Source organism: Eulemur rufifrons, chromosome 3, assembly GCF_041146395.1.
Source record: "Eulemur rufifrons isolate Redbay chromosome 3, OSU_ERuf_1, whole genome shotgun sequence".
Lineage (NCBI taxonomy): Eukaryota > Metazoa > Chordata > Mammalia > Primates > Lemuridae > Eulemur > Eulemur rufifrons.
In genome coordinates, this window is record NC_090985.1 from 49795224 (window position 1) to 49819726 (window position 24503).

A 24503-nucleotide genomic window follows, 5' to 3' on the forward strand; every position below is an offset into this window, starting at 1 on the left:
AATTTTTAAGGGTAGCAAACCAGCTGAGTGCCTAATATAGTCCCCAAAATAAACCCTAGCATACAAAAGAATGTGTAGATTTTGCAAAAGGAGTAACGGACATATTGAGAATCAAGTTGAGATCTAATAGGAATTTATACTTTTTTAAAATTTTTGTTTCTGCCCAAAGTCCTTTCTGCATGAAGTTATTTCTTCTTTGATGGAGTTTCAATGACCTTACAATAGAGGGACATAGAATGGAGGGAGCAAACAAACACAAGTAGACTGACTGCTCTCTCACCTTGCTCTCCTTTTCTTAGCTCTAACAGGAGTCTGATAATTACATTTTTCTCTTCCACCCAAATGATAGAATGTAAAAACAAGTAGACAGAGAATTGCGTAGACATATGGAAGTTGGAAGACAAACTGACCTTGATTAAAATTGGCAGAATACTGATCTAACCTAGTCAGTTCTATCATTTGTTCTAAATATGTATGTATACAAAACAATGAGAAAGGATATGCTAACATCAAATGGCAGTTAAATATTGCATATCAGTAAATTTTCAGATTGAATTAGTAACATATATATTTTCAAAGCTGAGTTACTAGTAATGGTAACTAATATGTATTACTGTGTTTCACATTGTTCAAAGTGTTTTATGAGTATTAATTTATGTAATATTCACATCAATCCTAGGAGATTAGGTACTTTTAGTATCCCTATTTTACAGATGACGAATCTGAAGCATGCAAAGGTGAAGTAACTTTCGCATGTGGTGTATCCTGGATTCAGTCCTAGAAAGTCTGTTTCCATAGCCTGAATCCTTAACTCTTCATTAGGCAGTTTTAAGAAATGCCCTTATATAATGACCTATATGTTGGTTATTTGAAAACATTAGTCCTCTTTATTATGCTCAGCTATGGACACTGACAATCTTTAGGTTGTTTCATCCTTTCTGTCATAGAGCAAAGAAGCCTTGTCATTTTAGTACCTTGATGCCATAATTTATATAACATCATCCATCTGACTACTAGAACTACCAATTCCCAGAGAGATCTGAGGCACTACTTTCTCCCCAACAAATCTTAACCCTTTTACATTAAAACAAGTTTAAATCAAACCTGAATTTACCACAACCTCTGAAAAATTTTAACTATTCACCACTTTCCACAGTAGTTAGATCACTTTCGTTAAGCAGGCCTCTGTCTAAGTTTTTTTCCCTTTCCACACTAGCATGCCATTGGGATACCTGAGAATTATTCCCTTCTGAGAGAAAGTGACAAAAACAAAATTGAAATCCTTCTTTATTTGCATAAATTCAATTTTCATTTTTAATTCAATAACTCCAGTCCTGATCACTGAATTATAGTAATTATGTCCATATTTGTTTTATTATCCTCATTTAAAGTTAATTAATTGCTAAATCAGTGAGCCTCTATACGATGTACTACAACATACTAGTATTTCGATGGCACAAAAATTAAATGTGACTTCCAAAAGTTTCCAGTTTGCTTAGGCAGTGTTAAAAAAAATATTAATTCACTTGTTAAAGAAGGCAAGAGCAGGCTTTATTCAGTACTGTTAAGATAGGTACAGGAACTGCTATGAAGAGTTTTGCAGTAGGGGAGACAGATTGAGCTCAATTTCAAATATAACAAGAAAAAGTGGGAACTTACAGCCAAGGAGTCGGTTAGGAGTCAATAGATAGAAAATTACTAAGAGAAAACATCAAAGTTAAGTGTGATTCTGGCTAAACCAATTTAATAGGACTCTTGCTGAAGGCAAGCCAGGGTGATCAGACAGCACTTAGGGATGGTGGGGGTTGAGAGGGTGATCAGATATTGAGGGTAGGGGATTTTGGCTAAACTCACTTCACAGAATTCTTGCTAAAATTGAACAATGCAAAAACAGACACAGAAGTAAAAAGTCAAGGCGTAATTAGGAAGAGGATTCAGAGGAGCATGATTAAACCTTGATAAAGGAGAGACTCTTTGCCAGCAATGCTAGAACATTTTGATAATATTCCAGAATAGTGTTTAGTGGAGAAGGGAACTTTAATTTCTTGTTGTTTTGCAATTCATGTTTTAAGAAAATGCACATCCTTATGCACACTAACCCATTTTAGTGTATTATGTCATACTTTAGGCACCCCCTAATGTGTTTTCCACAATCATGCTTTTAGGGTAACTATCAGTGTGTACTGATCATTACAACCGTTTAGCTATGCTAATGCTCTGGAGTTTCTTTCTGCCATCCCAGGCACTGTCATTTATTGGTTTACATTTGGTATGGCTTAATTAGGCAGAGTGGACAAAGTCTCAGGAGTTAAATGAATATGACCAAAGGAAAAAGGATTTAACAGAATTTGGTATAGAATAAGAACAAATGATTATTGAAACGGTTAAATGAAAACTTACACCAGAAACCTTCTCAGTTGATGGAACCTTGCGTCTCTATCTTGGTTGGATATGATACTGTAAAGACTAGATGTTACATAAACCTTGCTTTATCTAGGAATGAGGGTAGATAGATACATAACCTTGTCTAATTGTGAGTTTGTTTGCTTATGGAGATGTAAATGAACTAGGACAGAATTTTAAAGTTGGGATACTATTGTACCAATATGATCTAAATTAGAAGTTTCCTCTAAGTTATTTAAGTAAACTTTTTATGTGATTTTTAAAAATCTAAATTTTTAGATTTAGATTTTTAAAAAAAATATAGTCTGGAACTCCCCCAAATGTTGTCCATTGGAGTTTGGTAGAGGATTTCTTTGAAGAATGAATTTAAATGACTAGCACACCAATAATCTGCGTGGAAAGATGTACTCAAAATGCCTTGTTGTTGTTTTACAATTAATTTGATTATCTAATTTAACATCTTTCCTAGGTAGAGTAAACTAACAGAAATAGAAGTAATGGGTTCTCTGAGCAGGGACCCTGTCTATATTCATGACAGCCCTTTTTAACCCCAGCATTTAATCCAATTCCTGGTACATCATACAATAGAATCAAGTAATATTGGTTGGATTAATAAACTCTATTTTAAAGTAAAATGTATGGAAAATAAGAAGCTCAGAAGTAGTCTCAGGCATCAAAATAGATTATTTGCATTGGTTTATTTGTAGGGGTATTTTACATGTTTATTTTTATCTTACTGGTTTTACTTACTTTTTCTGGCTTGCTATTATATATATACACACAAATGCGGCAAAATTGCTTTTTTTAACGAAAGAGTGAAAAACATCTTTAACATCTATTATGCTTAAAGAAGAAAAAAAATCCCTTAAAGTGGTATTTCCCTTAAGAAATAGCTTGATGTGTAAAGCTGACTCTAATAGCCCGATAGCAAAATGTTTTTTGATATCTACATGCATATCTCAAGAGAAAGGGAAAGAAATCTGGAGCTGAGATGCAGCTTTATCTGCATTCTTTATCTCTGCTTGGAAACTAAGAAACAGAGCAGAGATCTTGCCATTCTAAAATGCATAAGAGACACAGACTTCAGGGGTTGATTGTAGTTCTAGAAATAAAAGGGTGGTCCAGCCATTAGGTTGAGACATCAGCATCTAAATCAGTGTTAAAAGATAATTTTTAAAAAAGAGGGCATAATCATGATTATCATACAAATATAAAATATCCATGCATCAAAAAATTATTTAAGTACCAGTTAAATAAGAAACCCAATAAGATGCTACAGTGGATCAAAAGAAAATTCAAATAATCAAATGATAGATGGTTGATAGATAAATGAGAAGGGGATAGACATCAGGAATGCTAAATGAATTTACAAATAGATGCAGAATAGTTTTGTTCACTGGACAATTAATCCCTTGCATTACACCACAGTCCCCATAAACACAAGTGAGCCAAGTTCGCTACACAACTTGTTTACCAAAAACAATAACCAGTAATCTTTTGGTCCACTTTAAAATCTCTTACAAATTTTCCCTGAATCAGTTTCAACAAGACAAAGGGTGCCTTTGGCTATTCAGAATATTTTAGAAGTAGAAGACCTACTGCTGTCTGTACCTAAAAAATACTGAGTAAATTAAGACATTTACAGACAGAATGAGAAAGCAAACCCGAGGGCTACCATTTAGTTGTTTAGACTTCTGAGTGAGAAGGAGGAATTTGGTTCAGGATTACAACATTATCAGTTTAATGAGACAATAGTTAATACGATAGTGTATAAGAAATCAGATCCCTGTGCAAATGTTCTTGATTCTTCATGCTACAAAATAATTTACTAAACATATACTTTAAACTTTTATCTTTAATGTAATGATTCAATATCCTCTCAGAGTAACTTTTTTCTAATGAAAGCTATCTTTACTTTAAAATTTCAGTTTCCTATATTGATGCAGGGTTAGATTGCAATGAAAGAAAAGCGGCTTGTTCATTGCTTAATAAGGCAAGATTCAACACTCTACTCCCCCACTCCCTACCCTTCTCAACTCTCCCAACCAAATTAATAACTACAACAAATTATAAACACAAATTACTAAGAACACTCGAAAGAACATGCCCTACAGTTTTCTTTACTTAATACGATACAAAAATATAGTGTTAATGGCTGCATTATTAACAGTTATGGTTTCAACATATTCAATTTACAGGTGTCATGAAATTCTGGCCTATCTGTAGAGGGGTAACAATTAAGAAGAGACCTAAAGACAAGAAAAAAAGGAAGATTTTGGTTTTCACTTTTTTTCCTTAGGAAAAGTTTTTGGATAACTGTGTATTTTGGTTGTTTCAGATGTTTATAAAGGTAGTGGTTTGCTTGAAAATTGGGCAAGTTTTCTAATGGAATACTTGAGATATTTAGGCAGAAATAGTTAAAGATTGTTGAATTTTAGTTTTTCATAATAATTTCCCAAAAAGATTAGAGAAAGAATAAGTTATCTGTCAAGAGCCTTATTCAGTGTACTTGATGAGGCAAAGTTTCTTTGATTAGACTGATAGGATTTTTCTTTCTTTTCTTTTTTTTTTTTTTTTTTTGCCAGTTGGTAAAGCAATGGCAATCTGCATTACAATAGAAACATTTTATTTATTTATTTTTCTTTTCATTATCTAGTGCAGGAATATAATAGAAACTTTTTAAGACACATTTGAAAACAGATCCTCGAGACACCAATCTAATCAAATGCAAAAACAGAAAACAAAACCTTTTCTAATTTTTTTTTTTATTATTATAAAAATAGCTTGCAATTTGGTGGAGCAAATTTGGGATCTTTTTAGAAGGTCTGAACTCAAATTTTTTTTCACATGACTTGTAAACCATTACAGTAATTTACTACATGTATCTGGTTTGGTGGAAACACATTTGTTTTCATGACTTCTAGGAAATATTTTAAGGAGGATTATTGGCAGATCTGAGCACTGCAATGTTCAGAAATTGTTCACAACAATGACACTTTATCTGCTAGTGTGTTCATTTTCTTTTACTCCACAAGAAACTGGACTGAGAACACCAGCTTATTTTTATAGGCCAAAAAAATCTAAATGTAGCTTTATTTACAGTATTATGTGTATACCTGCATTCATATGCAACTTTCAGGATGTTTCAAAGGAACTAAAACTAGTCTGTTTTCATGGGAAACCACCCGAGGATGTCTATAACCTTGACTTGAGGTGCAAAATATGAATCAGAACTTTTAAATATATATGTATATACTCATGCAATATATAATTTAAAGCAATGTGATTTTGTATTTATAAAAGTTATTTTGCTTTTACAGTATTAAATTTTTTAAAAATTATATTCTTTTGAACTCCACAATTTTTCTATTCAATAAAATATTTTGAGGATAATTGTCATCTGTTTCCTTTTTTTTAAAAAACGCTAAACTGATTTCTGCTCTGGAACAAGTTCTTTCTTTGCAGTTATAGTTTTGGTAGATTCTTCATGTAAGCAGATTATATAATTAAAGAATAAGTTTAAAATGAAGTTTAAAAATAAACTTATAAATCTCTCTTGATAAGTACTTTAGAACTGTATGTACTTAACCAGGAAAAAGTAATCATTTTGTAAAATTTTATAATATCTCAATTTATGAGGAATCACAAATAATATTTCTTTATTTTAGCAGAAGATTAGCAATAAATGTTTAGGAATCATTTTAAACCTATATTGTGCATTAAACACTGTACTTGAATGGTATCTTGCTGATATTTTTCTAATGAAATTATTACTCATAATGGAATATTTTAAGGACAATCTAAAAAGAAATCCCCCAAATTAAAACTTTGTCTATCTCATCTAAAAGAGGAGAAAAAAATTAGAAAAAGAGAAGAGAGTCACAAAGTGAAAAGAATTATACTACCATCGGGAAAAATCCAAACTATTAATAGTTACTATAAAGTATTAATCATCAACCTTGAGATTTTTATCTAAATTAAATCCTATACCTATTTATTTTCAAAAAATAGTCTTCTTAAAATTATATTGCTTTTATGTCACGGTCACGTTTATGACCTGAAATACATGTGTCAGGAATATCAACCAATTGGCACCTATCCTCTTTTAAAGGTAGAAAAAAAGATGACTATTATATTGTAATACTTTGTTCTCTCTCTCCTCCTCTTTCTATTTTTTGTTTTTTGTTTTCGTTTTTGGATGGTTGGTGATTTGTTTGCTTCTCCTGGTTCCTGTTGATCAGTGGTGTTTGGCCAGTTTGTATTTTTCCAGACATCACTCCACGATGTTGTTGAGGTGTATGATGGGCCAACTCAGCAATCTTCTCTGTTATCTTCCCTCTCGGGATCCCATTCAGGTATCCTTTAATAGAACTGCCATGCATCAGTTATTGATTATAGACTGACTTTGACTAGTATTGTAGTGAAGGTTGAGATTTATGTCATCCATATTAGAAATAAAGTAAACTGAAAATGGAATCTTTTTTTTCTTTTTTTTAAGAATGGAAACACAATTAACAGTAACTCAGAAGGTTGAAAAACTATAACCAACTATTTTCTGGGATTGTAATTAAGTAAATATAATATTTAATCACTTAGTCTGTGATAGTTAATGTAATATAAAATATTTAAGGATTCTTTGAAGAATGAGACAATACGTATCAAAATGTAATTAAAGCCTTCTGATAAAAAGGTTGCAATTGAAGGTGAACCCAAAGAAAGTATATTGTTAGTAGTAGGATATTTTAAAGTAATTTGATAGAACATAGATTGACATTTTCAAATGACAGTGTAAGATAATATAATTTGTTAGGTTCACTGAATGAAAATTATTTATGATATCTTAGTGTTTGTTTTGTTGAGTAGGAGAATCACTTCCACTGAGTTCAGGTAATCAGATCACAATTCGATTTACTTCAGTTGGACCAATAACAGCTAAGGGATTTCACTTTGTTTATCAAGGTAAGTGACCCTGTAGTCTAGAAACACACTAAGGAATGATATCAATTTCCATGCTATATTCAGAGTTATTTAACGATGAGGTCCTCATAACCATATAGGAGAGATAAAAGGTTTTTTTTAAGCAGTCTTACCCTGTCCCCTCCCTCCTTACTAGAGTACTATCACTTTGACCAAAATAAAAAAAGACCTGTTGCTTCCATCATCATTCTCAATTTAAATGTCTGATTTTCCTTCCTTCCAACATTTTGTTTTCAAAACATCTATTTTTTTCTGACAATTCTTCACTCTCTACATTTTTTATTTTCTCATAGTCTAGCACTCTAAGTTAAAAATGTGTAAGTTTTTCTGCTGATGTATTTAGGCATGCCAAGGAAATCATTGCTTCATTCCAAAATTATAGTTTTTCATTCTCTCAGGAGAATTGAAACTTTCTTCACATTTATTAAGGATTTTTGTACAGTTGGAAGTTTGTTTACATGTTTTTTTTTTCTCACCTTTTGTAGATGATTTTCTGTGTTGTCATTAAACTAAATCAAGAGCCATCATTTGAAATATTTTCTTTGGATTATGTATGATTGTGTAGCAGTTCTTCTCAAATGTATCTTGAACTTTATTTCTAAGAAATTTCTAAACATTTGTGATGTGATATTCTTATTAAACCCTCTTATCCCATTTATCAGTTGACTATAATATTATACTGTTTTATTTTTAGTAGTACTTCCCCCAGTAAACAATTTGTGGTATTGTGAAATTAAAAAGGCACTATTACAAATGTAGTTATATTTACTCAAGTCACATAAGAGGAATTAATCTATTTGAAATTCATCGTATCACTTTTTGGGCTGTTATAAATCTCTTTAATCACATTTGTTATGTGTTTTAAAAAGAAAAAACATCCTGTTATCATTCTATTTTACTAAACAAAAAAAAAGGCACAATTAAATGATATAACTATAAAATCTAAAAGCAATTTCAAATTTGATATTTTATGATTATTAAAGTGAAAGCTTTATTGTTGTTAATCTGTCTGACTTATATTCTGCTTAGTCTGAATGTAGCTATTTTCATCAATAACAAACATGTTTTGCAAACTAAGTTTTGTGAACGTGTTATGAAATTAATAAAATGTTGTGTTTGCTTTTTTAAATCTGTTTTTAATTAAGAATCAAATACTGAAAAAAACTGTAAAATTATTTGCTATAAACTGTAATACATTTTTTAACTTGTTATTCCAAATTTAAAAAGAAAAAAAAACCTTTAGTTTTCATCTCACAAAGTACAATATCTAACTAAAACTACTTTGCTAAATTAACATGAATCTGGTAAAACAAAATATAGATAGAAAAGCATAGTTAGTGTTGTTTAAATGATCAAAAGTAAAACATTTCTAGTCATAAGTCTTGATAGCAATATTCATTTTAAATTGTATTTTATTCTGTACAAAATTTAAAACTTTTAGGAATGCATTCAAATTGTTAATTCAAGTTCTAACAAAAAGTGAAGACTGCTTTGTAATATGTTTAAATATTTACATTTTGAAATCTGTATTTGTCTACCAAATATGAAATTAAAATAAATAATTATTTCTACACAGCTGTTCCTAGAACAAGTTCTACACAATGCAGTTCTGTGCCTGAACCAAGATTTGGAAGAAGAATTGGCAATGAATTTGCAGTTGGTTCATTGGTTCTCTTTGAATGTAATCCAGGATATATTCTCCATGGATCCATAGCAATTAGATGTGATACAGTGCCCAATTCTTTGGCCCAGTGGAATGATTCCTTACCTACCTGTATTGGTGAGTATATAAATTTTTATGCTCTGTGATTGTACATATTTTATGTAAAAATTAGTTATCTTACATCTTTTAATTTCTAAATTTCACATCTAATTATGCACTAATTTTTAAATAATTTATTAAGTATGCTGTATTTAATTATGATAATTAAGTGGAGATTTGTTGTAATTGTCTTTGTGATGAAATCAATGAAAGAAATTTGTGTTGCATTAGCTGCATGTTTTCCTCATTTATTAATTTATATAGTTGTCATCAAAAGAATTAGAAAATATGCATTAGTAAATAAATTTTTTTCTTTAATCTTAGTTATATTCATGTATAAAAATATAAAATAGATTTTTGTCAGTCTTTTACAAACATAGATGGTAACACTCTGAATGACTAGAATGCATAGGATTAGCTAAAAATCTTATTGTTTCAATGTATATTTTTGCAATACTGTATCTAGTTTACATTGATAAATAGAATATCTACTATCTAAAGTCATAGGTCCTTCGTAGTTTAGAATCTTATAGTATTTCAGGATGATTACAATGATTCTTGGTTCTTGTGGCGTTCCATACACATAGAAAATATATAAAGTTTGGCAGTTACCCTCTTCTTTGTCCCAAGACCATATCTGGAAATTATTACTTTTTAAAATTACATAGTATTAAATTCAAAGAGTGGTAAGACTTAACCTCAGGTTAAGAAATATTTCTAATGTGCTGAGTTCTTTCTCATTAAAGTTTTATTGCTCTGTGATTTGGAAAATAATATTTTTGAAAATAAAAGATAAATAATTTTTTTTATTTGAATAATCTCAGTTTTCCACTCTCCATAAAGAAGAAATGAATGCTTATATACATGCATAGGACATACAAAGCAATATATATATAAAATTACTTCCTAATAATACATTTTACAATACCTTAAAATAAATCATATGTGCCAATAGTTTTTATTTTTAACTTTTAAAAACACATTTGTTCACATAATGCTGGTTCATAGATCATTAGAATAAAATATATTTTTATATTGTGAAATGATAGAAAAGGTGCAAAATTCGTTTCTAGTAAGGAGGGAGTAAAGATAAAATCTATTGATATACATTCTTAGGACATGTAATTTGTATCGGACATATCTGCTCTAACTAGGTAGAATATATTTTTTACCATTTAAATCTGGACATTATTAATAATTGTGCTGTGGTAATGGTATTAACTGGGGCTGTTATATATAAAAAGATGGTCACCTGATTTCTCTAGAAACTTGATACCACCACTCCCCCAAAACAGATATACTAGTATAATTCACAGGAAATATTTTCTTACAACAAATATTTTAATTCCGCCCACTACAATACATGGAATATGAACTATTCTTTTATTATTCTACTATTTGTTGAAAGACCACCTACAAAAAAATAATTAAAAACACTGGAAAGCTGTAAATGACTCTTCAATGTTCTTATATTTTAGCTAAATAACCTTAATTTCTGATATGTTTATCATTTACTTAATGCCACTCTGTGACAGTGCTATCATCTAAACGTCTGTGTTCCCCAAAATTCTTACACTGAAACTTAATCCCCCGTGTGGTGGTATTAGGGTGAGGCCTTTGGGAGATGGTTAGATCTTGAGGGCTCCACCTTCATGGATGAGATTATTGCTCTTATAAAAGAGACCCAAGGGAGCTTGTTTCAGCCTTCTACTGTGTGAGGACACAGCTAAAAGGCGCAGTCTATGAAGCATTGAGCAAGCCCTTGCCAGACACCAAATCTGCTGGCGACATTTAGAACTGTTAAGAAATACATTTCTGTTGTTTATGAATTACCCAGTCTATGATATTTTGTTATAGCAGCCTAAAGAGTCCAAGACAGCCCCATGCCATGCTAAGTAATTTAAATACATATTTAATTTAATCCTTAAGCAAACCTATGGAGAAGTTACTCTTGGAATTTACAAATACATAGAGTGTTAGAGAGGTGAAATAGTTCTTTCTAAAGTGGCATAGCATAGTAAAGGTGAAGACAGAATTTAAAACTAAGTTTTTCTATCTTCAAACCCCAAACTAATTGATAAAAATACTGCTTTTCTTTATGTTATGACTTATAAGCTATTTTTTCCCAGTTATATTTCCACAGGAAATTTATCATGTAGAATTGCTGACTCTATTAAAATACATTTTTGACAATTAACAAGTATAAGAGATAAATCAATTGTACTTGATGTTCCTCCTGTTTTGTGCCTAGTGTAAAGCTAAGGTTAATGGGACAAACAGATCTTCCCCTTGGGTAATCATACTCTCACAGAGACAAAACAGATCACGTTCTTCTTTCTGAACCACAATATATATTTGACTTCATTCTCTTATAAATAAATTATTCTAAACTAAAGGAATCATGAGCTAAAAGAAATATTTCTATATGTCTATGCTAATATTAGTCATGAAATATGCATAAATTGGTTATTACAGTGTTTTAAATCAGGTTAATAATTGAAGGCTGACACATAATCATAATAAATCTCTTTAGACTCACAATAGATTTGTAAATGTTTTTCTATAAATATCAAGAATCAATCATTATTTCTGCGCCACTTTCCCTGGTAATTAGTTACATAATTTTTGTGTCACTTTTAGTTTGTTTATGTAGGTATTAATAGAAAATATCAATGCTATAAAATAGAAAGTACCTAAATAAGTACTTGTCTTTATTTAGTCTCGTAAGTAGTATGAAATTTTTCAAGATAATCATCTACTATAAAAACAGTGATATGATGACATGGAAATTAGTAAACTAGCTCATTAATCTTTAAATATCTTTTAAAAAATCTATTCCTCTAGTTGGAGTATTCAAAGAACCTTCACATGCCAAGAACTGAAATGAAAATTTATGAACTACTCCTTAAAGTTTCCGTTTGTTTGTATATTTATCATGTTAATGTCCTAATTAATGGGGAAAAGTTGTAAAGAAATATGTAAAATTGAGTTAAGTTCTCACAGCTGGGAATTGTACTAAGTTCTCACTCAGCACACGGGTTAATTTAGTCTTGGATAAATATTGTGGGCTTTGCCCTTAAGATTGAATTGAAGTTAGTTACTTTAAGATCCTGGAAAATTTACATAATCTCTTTGATCCTCAATTCCCATACAAATAAAACAGGAAAATAAGAGAATTTCCTCATAGATTTGTTGTTGCCATTAAATGATTAAAAGTCTTAACATACTTCTTGGAACCTAGTAAGTACTAACAAATTATTTTTGTTGTTGCCAAATCATACACTGCAGAATCAAGAGAGCAGACTACAATTCTAAAAGTATTGGATGCAGAATACAGAACTTAATACACAGTGCCGATAGTGTTTGACATTACTGATTTCTACTTGTTGATATTTTGCTTTAATATTAATAACACTTTAATGTTATTATATGTAAAATTTGTGTTACACAGAAGATTTTTGCATCTTGGAAAAGGCTGAAAGCATTGACTTCTATCATTCTTTTCAACTGTAATCATTTAGAATTCCTTGGATGCATAACAATTATTTGCACTTTTAAGAAAGGTTTTGGGGAAATATGATGATTTTATTGAGAATAATAGTAATTATTTATTAAAATACATTATTTGGGAGGACCATGAAATGTCTTTCCTCCAGTTGATGCATTCAATGTCAAATGGTTGAAGAGGAGTAGACTCAAAAAAAGACATATTCATGATATGGTTTGTTTTTATTATTTTCCTGATTTTTTAACAGAAAAATAAAGTTACAATTAAAATTCTGATTGCTACATTTAATTGACCTTAAAATATACATTTAATCAACATTTGTAGTCTACCTTTTCTTCTGATGCTGAAAAATTCAAATATTACATTATCCAAAAAAATTAATTTTCTATGATCATGAATGTGTACAGATGAGACAGGGTTAGAAAAAATAAAGAATGGAGAAATGAGATGACATGGAAAGAAGGGGGAATAAAGAAAAAAAATGAAAGAAAATTTTATCAAAAGGAAAGGGAAGTGAGAGAAGTAAAGAGAACATTTGTGAGATGGAGATTAGAGAATAAGAAACTATATATTTTAAACCATAAACCATTTTTGTCTGAAGCTGAAGAAAGCCCCTATTTTACATGATTATTACAAAGCTTTTTCTTTGGTTCATTCCAATGTTTTTGCCATCATAAATAAAAATCTATGTAAATAAAAGGAAGATTATGCTGTCCAACTAGGGCGTTATCTCAGCAAGTAGAGTGGCTCACATCAGGGACTAAAGCCTATAAAAACTTTCTGACTCTTAGTCTATGGCTGATATTCAACTTTGGGAGTGAAGGCTAGTTTACTGTTCTCAACTTAGATTCAGCCTGAACTCACTTCCTCTTTTGAGGACAAAAGATAAGGTACTCAAGAGCTTGAACAATCTCTGTCAAAGGCCCAGCTATCTGAAGTTCACTGGGCTTTTTGAGAAACCTGTCTCTGCATCCAGTCTTCAGAACAGACTCTTTTATTTTACATTAATTTGTGCTATGGTCTGAATGTTTGTGTTCCCTCAAAATTTATCTGTTGAAATCCTTACCCACAATTGATGGTACTAGAAAGTGGGGCTTTTGAAAGATGACTAACAGGGCTAGTGTCCTTATGAAAGTGACCCAGAGAGATCGTTCACCCTTTCTACCATGTGAGGACACAAGAAGAAGATGGTTTTCTATGAATCAGGAAAAAGGCCATCAGCGATATCAAGTCTGCTAGTGCCTTGATCTTAGACTTTCCAGCCTCCAAAAAAAGTATGAGAAATAAATTTCTGTTGTTTATAGGCCATTCAGTTTATGATATTTTGTTAAAGCTGTCTGCATGGATTAAGAGAGTTTCAAAGTACATATCCAGAGATAGAAAATTGTATGACATGACAAGATTACATGAGAAAAACACATTGCCTTATACCCTTTTAAAAATATTGTTCCATGTAGAACAGGTGTAAATCCAGAAAATCGACTATATAACAGATGGACATATGGGGGTCTGTGTGAGGCAAGAAATAGAAAGGTGATAATTCTAAACGACATTCAGAAGATAGCTCAGTTTAGGTTTTACCATTTGGTCCAACTACTAATCTTTACATATGAAAATATGTTTGCATTTCTATTTTTAACTACAAGTATTTTTAGCTTCAAAATGTCCTGAATAAAAATGGCCATGTCTTAAAATATTTGAGATAAGAAAAAGCTTGATATATTAGTCAAGTACAGAGCTATCTTAGGTGATATCAAAGCTTTCTCTTAATTTTCTTTAATTTTCAACATTTACCTGTCTAAAATATTATCTGTTTCAAGGCCTTTGAACTTTCTCTTCCCTCTGATTGGAACATGCATCCCTTAGATATCTTTTTGACTCACTGCATTGCTTCATTTAAGTCTACCTTTAATTACCTTTCTTGATCATCCTGTCTAGAATAATTTTCTGCCACCCATTTGCCACTCACTCTCCATACTGTTATTCTGCTTTGCTTTACCATCCACCATATTATATATAGTTTTGGGGTTTTAAAATTTCTTTAAAATTTCTTACTCTATCTTAATCCGCCACCTTTCCCCTGACACTATATTGTTTTTATGCTCAATTAGAAGAGGACCTGGCACATAATAGGTGTTCAGTAAACATCTGTTCAATGAATGGATTTTAGCAAATAACTGTGGTCATTTCCTGAATATTTGCAGAGGGTGTAACAACTCTGGCCAACTCCCCAAGTACAAGGTCCATGTATTTTCAATTTCAGCATTCCACCACATGGTGATGCTCTTGCTCACTTCACCTTTATAAATCCAAGTTTCAAACTCTTCGGAGATCTGTAGGAAATCTATGTAGGTAAAACACAAGCAGTAGATATATATGGGAATTTTTACTCAGGGAACAAATTCTCTATTTTCACTTTACAGTTTAGATGTAATATTTGACAATCTATTTACAGGATTTTATACGTGATGATTGTTTTTCTCTGCCTTCACAGTTCAATGAATGCTCAGTTAACAGCTTAAGCCAAGTAAGCACCCAGTTGAAACCAAAAGAATACTACTTTCTGCATCCTAATGATTTCTATCTCAATTGTATTGTTTCAGTGTCATAGTTCTTATTATTACTATCAACACTTTCATTTTTTTCTGTCATAGTACAGCACAATAAAATATTCAGTAGTTTTGCACATACTGACACACTGAAACTGAACTGTGGACTGGAAAGCAGCCCATTAGACATGATATGTGAGTTGTGCTTATAGTTAAGATGATCAAATACTAAATTAGAGGGTCCACAAATTTTAATAAGCATGTATAAAATATGTGATAATCTTGTACAAAGCTGTAGTGCCAAGGTATTCTTAGGTAAATTACAATAAAATGCAACAATATTTTAATTTAAATTGGGCTTGGAACAAATGTAACACTGAAAAATAAAACTTGTACTTTAAACTGAGTTTCTGTCTTCCAAATTTGACCTTGTTACACCAGATTTCTTAAAATCTTCATTCTCATAAACCCTGAGGCTCTCCTCCCTCTGAGACTTTGTGATTCAAATAACCCCCTGCAGCCTCTAATAGCTTTGACAATATATGGCCTTAGGCATAAGTACTTCTGTTAGTGGGAGGTCTTTTTTGAAAAGCCCCTGAAGCCACCACCTACTCCCCTTAGGCAAAAGGTCTTTAATTAGCTGCTTATCTGATCACTTTTATCTGGGTCTGTTTTTTCAAGTCCTTTAGAGACCCAGAAAAAATTACTTTTACTTAGAGCATCTCCATAGCAACACCTGTCTATTCATCTTTTCTTAGAGTAGGAAGGAAATTGATGAAGAAATATATACAGGATCTCAACTGTCATTCATTGATTCATTTATTCATCCATCAAAATGCTATTAAGTATAATAATAAATAGCAAGTAATAGCATTTGTATGAAGCACTATTAAGCATTATCTCATTTAATATTGACATCAACTCCAGAAAGTGGATAAAATTATTTCACTTTTACAGATAGTAAAACTCCTATGGTTTCGAGACAAAAGCAGAATTAGATTTGGACCCAGGCTGCTTGATTTTAAAAGCCTGTTTTCTTAATTTACATATTATACTGTGTAATACTAATCCCTGGGAAATTTATCCTGTATCTTTTAAAAATAGGTTGGAAATGTTGGATTAAGTAATACATATGAGAAGTAAAATTTGTAAAACATCCTGTATGTGATATTGCATGTCTGGGAATATTTTTACAGTGTATTTTGTTGATTAAAAAAAAAAAGGAAAATGACTGAAGTATAATTTGACAAATATGGTTTGTTTAGGAAAATATTGAAAGACAGGAATGATGCAAGAATGATAAATAGGTAACTTGTAACTCTAAGATTTATACAGATACATACCCAGTCCTTCAACAATTTATTCAATAAGCATTTATTAAGTTCTTACTAAGTATCAGACACTATTCTAGACACTGGCAGCATAGATTTGAATAAGAATATAAGATTCTTGCCCTTACATTTTACATTTTAGTGAAAGGAGAAAGAACATATCAACAAATATATTCTCTTCTTTCGGGTAGCGGCAGTTAAAGTAAAGCAGTGGCTAGGGTTAGAAGAGGACGTCTAGAGCATGCTGCTATTTTATACCTGAATGAAATGAATAAAGGAAGGATTACATAAAAGTCTTGGTGCTTAGTAAGTGTATGGACTGTGAGAAGAAGAGTATTCTTGACATGTCCAAGCCACAGCAAGAATTCCAGATGTCTGAAACACAGTGAATGACAGCAAAGAGTGATAGGAGATGAGTTTGGAGAGGCAGAACAGAGGTCAAGTTATATGGAGACTTGCAGGCCACAGTGAGTTTGAATTTTCTAAGTGGCGTGGGAATACATTGAGCTAGGGAGAGATATGACCTTAATCAGTTTCTAAAAAATCACTGTAGTTAGTATAAGGAAGGGTGGAGTAGAAGCATAAGACTGTTTAGAAGCTTACTGCATTGGTGGAGGGGAAAGGTAATGGTGATCTAGATAGGAACACCATGGTCAAAGAGATGAGAATTGGTATGCATTGGCATACCAATTGGGAAACTATGGAGCACTTAACACACAGAGGAGTCAAGAAGACTTAAAGAGATAACATCCACACTGCATGTCCACAGATGGGTAGCTGTTATACAGCTGGGAGAAGGACAAATCAGGTGACAGCATGAAAAGAGCATATTATTTTAGTAGCCTGGGCTAGAACGGGTGATTGGAATGGCAAGGTTCTGGGAAATTATAGTTATGAATAAGCCTAGAGCTGAAATTTGAGGCTAATAGAATTAATTAAATTTATCTGTACAATTCAGGCAATGGGGAGATTTTTGAAGGAGTTTCAGGAAGGAAGTAACATGACACATTATAATTTAGACAGATCATATTGACAGTAATTTGGACAATATAGCACAGGGAAAATACACCAGCCACAGGGAGGCCACTGATGCAATTAATGTAGTAATAGAAAAAAAAAGAAATGAGGATGAAGTAGTGTAGTGTCAGGGAAGATGGAGATGAAGAGCATCTATAAAGTATTTTCTTTCATATTTGGATCAGTGTTTCATCAACAACTATTTTCCTTCTATTTTGGAGGTGAAATTTATTTTACATTTCTTCCTCTATCACTTGGATGCTGTTCTTAAATCATGCAAAACTGTTGGTTTTCTTTTTAAATGAGAAAAATTCCTTTTGACCAATTTAAACTGAATTTGTATATAACCCCAAAATACAGATTTATAAGAAAATGCAACTAAATAACTTTCTTAAAAAATACCTTATTACACTATTTTAAAAAGTTTTTAGCACTCTTTTTGAGTAATTACCCTGGGTTTTTGCATTTGGCTTTGGAATTGGCATAAAACTGTAATTCACTTTTTTAATTATTATTACAAAAGATATGTCCTTATAGCTCACCACTATAGCCAGAGTAGGACAAATGCCCAAGGAGCGTAGTACCCTTGGCACCTAAAATAGCAATAATTATAGCAAAAGGAAATATAATTTATTGATTCCTTCCAAAGAGTATGCTAACTTCTTTCTGTGCATTATACCCTCTATATACTTTTCACAAAAACCTTTTGGAAATAATAGCATTGTTGTTTCACAGATTAAGTATCTGTGTTTCAGAGAATTTAAGGAACATGTCCAAAGTCACACAGTATTTAAGGGTTGTAAGGTCATGCGTAGAATCGAGCTGATAGTATTAGTGGTATGAGAATTTTACTTTCAGATCTAAAAATGATAGATGCCTTTATCTACTTGAGAGTAGGTCTATATACTTATTCTTTGTTGCAGTAGTTGTAATGGCAATAACCAGACTAGAACCACATCAAGTATCTTCATTCTGCCAAAGAACATAGACTCTGGCTGCAAATCTGCCAGGATTCAAATCCCAACATTATCTGTTAGTATGTGATCTTGAGCAATACAGTTGCTTAATGACTCCATTTCATTTTCTCGGCTGTAGAATGTGGTGAATACTTATTCATATCTCGTTGAATTATTGGGAGGCTTAACTGAATTAAAATATATAAAGTATTTAGAAGAGTGCCTAGCATACAGTAGGCTTTATATAAATGTTATTATCGTAACCTCTAATTGTTATCAATGCCATTATTTCTCAAAGGATGCATGAAAGGGAAAGTAGCAAATAATTTCAAATAATACTTCAAAAACCTTTATATCTAAGATTGAGCCATTTTAAAGCAAATTTAGTCAATGCACTTTTTAGTACTATCACACAAATTTAATGCTATTAGGGAGTTAATTGTATGCTTTTAGATATGCCATTGGAAGGTCATCCATTAATGTTGCCTAATTACTTCTTGAGGGTTTTCATGGTATAGAAGAACTTAATTTTCATTGTTCTCACGAATTTAAAAAATAGTATGATTTGATTTTATTTGCAAGTCTAGTATCTATCTAAAATGTTATCTCTGATCTTTTCTCTTCCTTTAAGCTTTTGCATTAGAATTAACTCCCTCTCCTGGACTGTTTTACTTTTAGTGCCCTGTGGTGGAATTTTAACTAAACGCAAAGGGACTATTTTGTCTCCTGGATACCCTGAGCCTTATGATAACAATCTAAATTGTGTATGGAAGATCACAGTGCCAGAGGGAGCTGGCATTCAAGTAAGAATATTTAAATTTTTCTTCTTTTCATTGTATGTTTGAAGTTAATCTTATCGAAGATGACAGAATGAACATCATTTCTAAATGTTTAGCAAGTGGTTTTGACTGACATGCATGGTGGAAATTAATAGAAAGATTTATTAATTTTTTCCTGTGCAAGTAACAGAAGGTAAATTCAGGATGGTATAAGCAATGAAAAAAATTTGTTGCCCTGCATAACATAGAATTTCGAAGTAAAATGATTCAAGAGTCGTTTACTTCAGAAGTTCAGTTGGGTTATTTCTGACCCTAGTTACTTACATCTCTCTGTTCTGTCATCCTCAGTATATTGGCTTCAGTCCTTGGACTTCCTTTTTTATGGTCTTGAGGTGGCTGCAAAAGCTCTAAGCATAACAGCCTTACATAACAATGGCCAATAGCAAAAACGGAAGGTTCCTATCTATGTACATTTTCAATGGTTAAAAAAAATTCAAGAAATCTGCCAGGAGATTTTTCCTCCTATCTTATTTGTCAAAATTGCAATCTTATCCATTCCTAAACCATACACTGGGCAATAGCCCATAATTTACTTTGATTTAGCTCCAAGAAAACAATATTAAGTGCCTGGAGTAGGTAAGGAGCTCAGCCTCCTCCGATATACACATTTCTCATTTAATTGAACTAAACCACGTCTCTGTTAGCAAGGAAGAGGGATGGTCTTTTATAGGCAATCAACAGTGGTGTCTATCATGTCATTTTAATTGTGACCATTTTTTTCTTGGAGCAATTTGACCAGTTCCTCTGTTTTACAAAGAGATTGTTTCTGGATGAATTGATGGCATTTTATTCCTGAGTCATTATATACTCTATGGAAGGTAATTATACATTATAAAATATTATATTGTCTAATCTTCATAAAAATAACTTGATTGTTTATCCAATGGAATCATAGGTTTTGCTTTAGAAACCTGAGACATGTAACAGTTGTGGAAAAAGTAGCTAAGACACCATGCATTAAAACTGTAATTTGATAGCATAATTTTTAGTAAAAAAAAAATGAGCTTCTCAAATTTATAATTATTCATAAAATTTTAAAAATTACTTGACAAGTGTAGGAATAAAATAAGCTAGTAAACTAATAAAAAAACATGAAACATGTACATTTTCAGAGTTTTAAGGACATCCGAAGACTGTAGATATATGTTTACATTCTGGTTAGCTGTACTATAAGTTTATGGCCAATTTGTAAAATTTCAATATAACTAGTCAATCCTATCTTAGGATAATACAAAAACAAGGACTACAGGATTGTCCACGTTCCAGGGTATACAGAGGATCTGAAATGAGATGATAGTTTTAGAACCTTCATAGAATTTTAACCACACCATCTGGTTGATTAAAAGCTTCTGAAGGTTATCCTCGAGCATCTCTCTGTTACAACTTGTTCATTTCCATCTCATCTTAAAATAATAGAAACCCTGGCATATTTTCTTTAGTTATCATCCTTTATTTTTGACCCACTGCAATGTGGCTTCAGCACCCAGTGTTCTAAGCAAGCCCCTGTTATAGTGAAGACCTCTCTGCCTGTGGTCCCCAATCCTGGGGGCCACAGAATAGTACTGGTCTATGGCCTGTTAAAAACTGGGCCACACAGCAGGAGGTGAGCGGTGGGGGAGCAAATGAAGCTTTACCTGTATTTACAGCCGATCCCCATCACTTGCATCACCTCCTGTCAGATCAGCGGTGGCATTGCTCTCATAGGAGCGCAAACCCTACTGTAAACTGTGCATGCGAGGCATCTAGGTTGTGCGCCCCTTGTGAGAATCTAATGCTAGGTGATCTGAGGTGGAGCTGAGGTGGTGATGCCAGCACTGGGGAGTGACTGAAAATACAGATTCTCATTAGCAGAGAGGTTTGACTGCACAATAAATGTAATGTGCTTGAATCATCCCGAAACCATCCCCCCATCCCTGATCCATGAAAAAATTGTCTTCCATGAAACCGGTCGCTGGTGCCAAAAATCTTGGAAACTGATGATGCTCTATGTGATTAAATCCATCGTGTTGCTCATCTTCCTTGTTTTGTTATCAGCAGTCTATCCTGGTGATTCTCTCCTCACTCTTAAAACACTTTTTTCCCCTCTTCAGCTCAGTTCCTACGCCACCAATATTTTCTTGTACTTTGTTTAGTTTTCTTTTCAACATCTGTAGTTCCTGCTTCTACATCCCTTGCATGGTTTCCTCCTCCAGTTCAACCCATCATTCAAATATTAGTGTTTATAAGATTCTGTGTCCTTTGTTCATCTTACCTTATACCATTCATTCTATCTCCTTGTCTACTTCCACGACTTCAGCTACTATTATGTGCTAATGATGCCCAGGACCTGAATCATAAGAGACAAACAGAAAATAGGTTTTTTTTTTAATGGAGAGCTGAATAAATAATGATTTCCAGACCCAAATGACTAACCCAGACCTCTTACTTCAGCTGCACATCATATATCCAACTGCCCACTTCTTATTCTCAGCTAAACTTCTTGGAGGCATGTCAAATTCAATCTGTCTACAAGTGACTGTAAATTTTTATCAAAATTGTGGATCTTTCCCAGTGTTCTCTGTCTCAAAATGACCCCTCATCCATTAAGTAGCACAAGCCAGAAATCCTGATTTTTCTCCGTCTCCTACTCTGCACAGTGAAATATGTCAGATCTATCTTTCACAAATCTCCCAAACAAGTCTGTTTCTCTCTATCCATACTTTTGCCACCCAAGATCAAGTTGTTATAATCCCTGTCCCGAGTTCTCATTCTCCTCCCACCTATTCCCTATAGGACAAATAGAGTAACCTTCTGAAAATAAATATCTAGTATCACTTTCCGACTTATAATACAATTGTCCCCAATCTCCTTAACTCCTTGACACAATTAATTATGTCTTTGTGCTCTGTTTTCATTTCTTGGCTATTCTATTCACATTATTTTAGTTTTCTTATAAAAGCCTGGCTTTCTCTATTCTCTGGAACTTCATGCATGTTGTTTCCCCTGCTGCAACACTTTCCATGATCTCCCTTCGTTTGACTTATTCTTACTCATCATTTCTGTCTCAAATACGTTTTCTCTGGGAGGCCTTCTATGAACTTGAGACAAAGTTAAGCTTGTTATATGTTCTCATAGCTCTCTGTAATTTCTTTATCATAACACCCATCATATTTTAATGTTACTACCTAATTATCTGTAAGTTCATCAGGGCAATGCCAAGTCTGTTCTGGCAGCTAGCACAGTTTCTGGCAGTATATGCAGCATAGTGCCTGGCAATATGTACTCAGTAAATGTATTTAGAATGAATCAATGAATACCTTCATACGCAGTGGAATTTTGACTATTTTAGACAGTTAATAGGCATGATGAATTAACAAGATGTTTGTAGAAAAACTATGTTGTATGTCACTTGTCTAAGGCAAACATTCTTCAGAAGTGGACGCATATCAATGATACTATAAAATCTTTCACTGAAGAAGTACTTTGTCTAATGATTGCACTTCAGAAAACAAAATTTGAGTTTAGTAGAGCACTTAGGAAACGTATTCCATGTGAAGTATATTGGACTTTTAATTTTAATTCTAATGGGTTACCAAGCACTTTTAAAAAATTAACCCCTCATATGATGCTAATTTTAGGCATATCACTAAATCACAGTAACTTACATACACATACACACATATAATATACACTTACGTACACACACATGTAATATATGACTTACATTAAAAACTTCACTGAGTTTACCTAAAAACTACCTGGCCTAGTGCACTAGGTTTAAAGCAATGTTTAATTTATTTTACTCTGTTGGGCTGAGTATGTGTATGAGTAAAGACTTACATGAATAAATCATGTATGAGATGAAATAGTCATTGGTGGAAAGAAGAGAAGAAATATTAGGAATGCTGAAAATATTACAATAATATAATGATTGAGAATGAGCATGAAAAATTAGTGGGGGGGAGTGTATTCATCCATTTGCCCATTTATTTTAGGAGAATTTATTAAAGCGAGAATTCCAAAGGTACTACATTCAACGGTTGACAATGATAGTTGTCAAGAAAAGGGAAATCTTTATGTAATGAACTGTGGGGAAAAATGTTGGTTACATAACTGTGTCAATTTATAGCATGATCATCATAAATTTGTGTAATCTTTCAAACAAAATAAAATGGGATTTGAACAGATGCATGTTTAGATGCCTAGTTTTAATGATTGGAAATACATTACCTCATAAAGCTATCTTATTGCTATGGTTGACAACCTCATCCAATGCAAAGTTTTTCTGAATGCTGAGTCAAAAACTACCTCTTTTTAAATCTTTACTTGGCTCTCATTTGGCTTTCTGTCATGCTGGGTTCTCAATTATTTGCTTCAGTCTCTTAACAGATCTCAGAGCATCACCTGCTAATTCTTCTGACCATTTTGAGCTTCTACATCCTCTATCTTTTTATTATGCCAAACTACATTTAAAATTTACTCAGAATCCTAGCGGCAAATTATATGAGATGTCTGTGGCTGCTGTAGTAGATTACCATGAACTTTATAGCTATGAACAACAGAAAATTATTTTCTCACAATACTGGAAGCCAGAAGTCCAAAATCAGCTTTACTGCACTGAAGTCAAGATGCTGGAAGATTCTCTCCTCCCAATCCCTCAGGCTTTAAAGAATCCTTTCCTTGATTTTTCCAACTGCCCATGATTGCTGCCATTCCTTGGCTTCTGGCCATATCACTCCAATTTCTACCTTTGTGGTCACGTTTCCTTCTCTTCTATCAGCATCAAATCTCCCTCTGCATCTTTTCCCCTGTCTTAAGATCCTTAAATTAATCACACCTGAAAGACCCTTTTCCATGTAAGGTACTATTTCAGGGTCCAGGGATTTAGGAGCTGATATCTTTGGCAGACATTTTTCAGCCTACTATAAATATGTACCCCAAATTAAACAGATTTTCTTTCTTACATCCAGGTAATAGGTTTTCATGTAGGTGTCTACATTTTTGTTCTTGTTACCTCTCTACTCTCAATAACTCAGTAAAAAAAAGATAAATTATTCTTAGATTTTCCTACTCACTTCCTCCCTTATTTGAATCACACAAAATTCAGTAACTCCTCTTACAGCAACACATGTGGCATATGGGTCCCTCTTTCTACTATCCCCACCTCTAACCTAGTTGAACT

The 24503-nt window shown here is 32.5% G+C and overlaps 1 protein-coding gene across 3 annotated transcripts in view; it reads left to right on the top strand.

Annotated features, from left to right (window-relative positions):
- CSMD3 (CUB and Sushi multiple domains 3) overlaps positions 1-24503 on the top strand; it is a 1111380-nt gene that overhangs the window by 947263 nt on the left and 139614 nt on the right. For 2 of the 3 annotated variants that reach the window (XM_069466068.1, XM_069466069.1), the window contains 4 exons: positions 6645-6758; positions 7267-7362; positions 8957-9160; positions 19182-19306. In XM_069466068.1, coding sequence (XP_069322169.1) covers positions 6645-6758; positions 7267-7362; positions 8957-9160; positions 19182-19306 — 539 coding nt within the window. The remainder of the gene's footprint in view (positions 1-6644; positions 6759-7266; positions 7363-8956; positions 9161-19181; positions 19307-24503) is intronic. The other variant, XM_069466070.1, reaches the window with a different exon arrangement.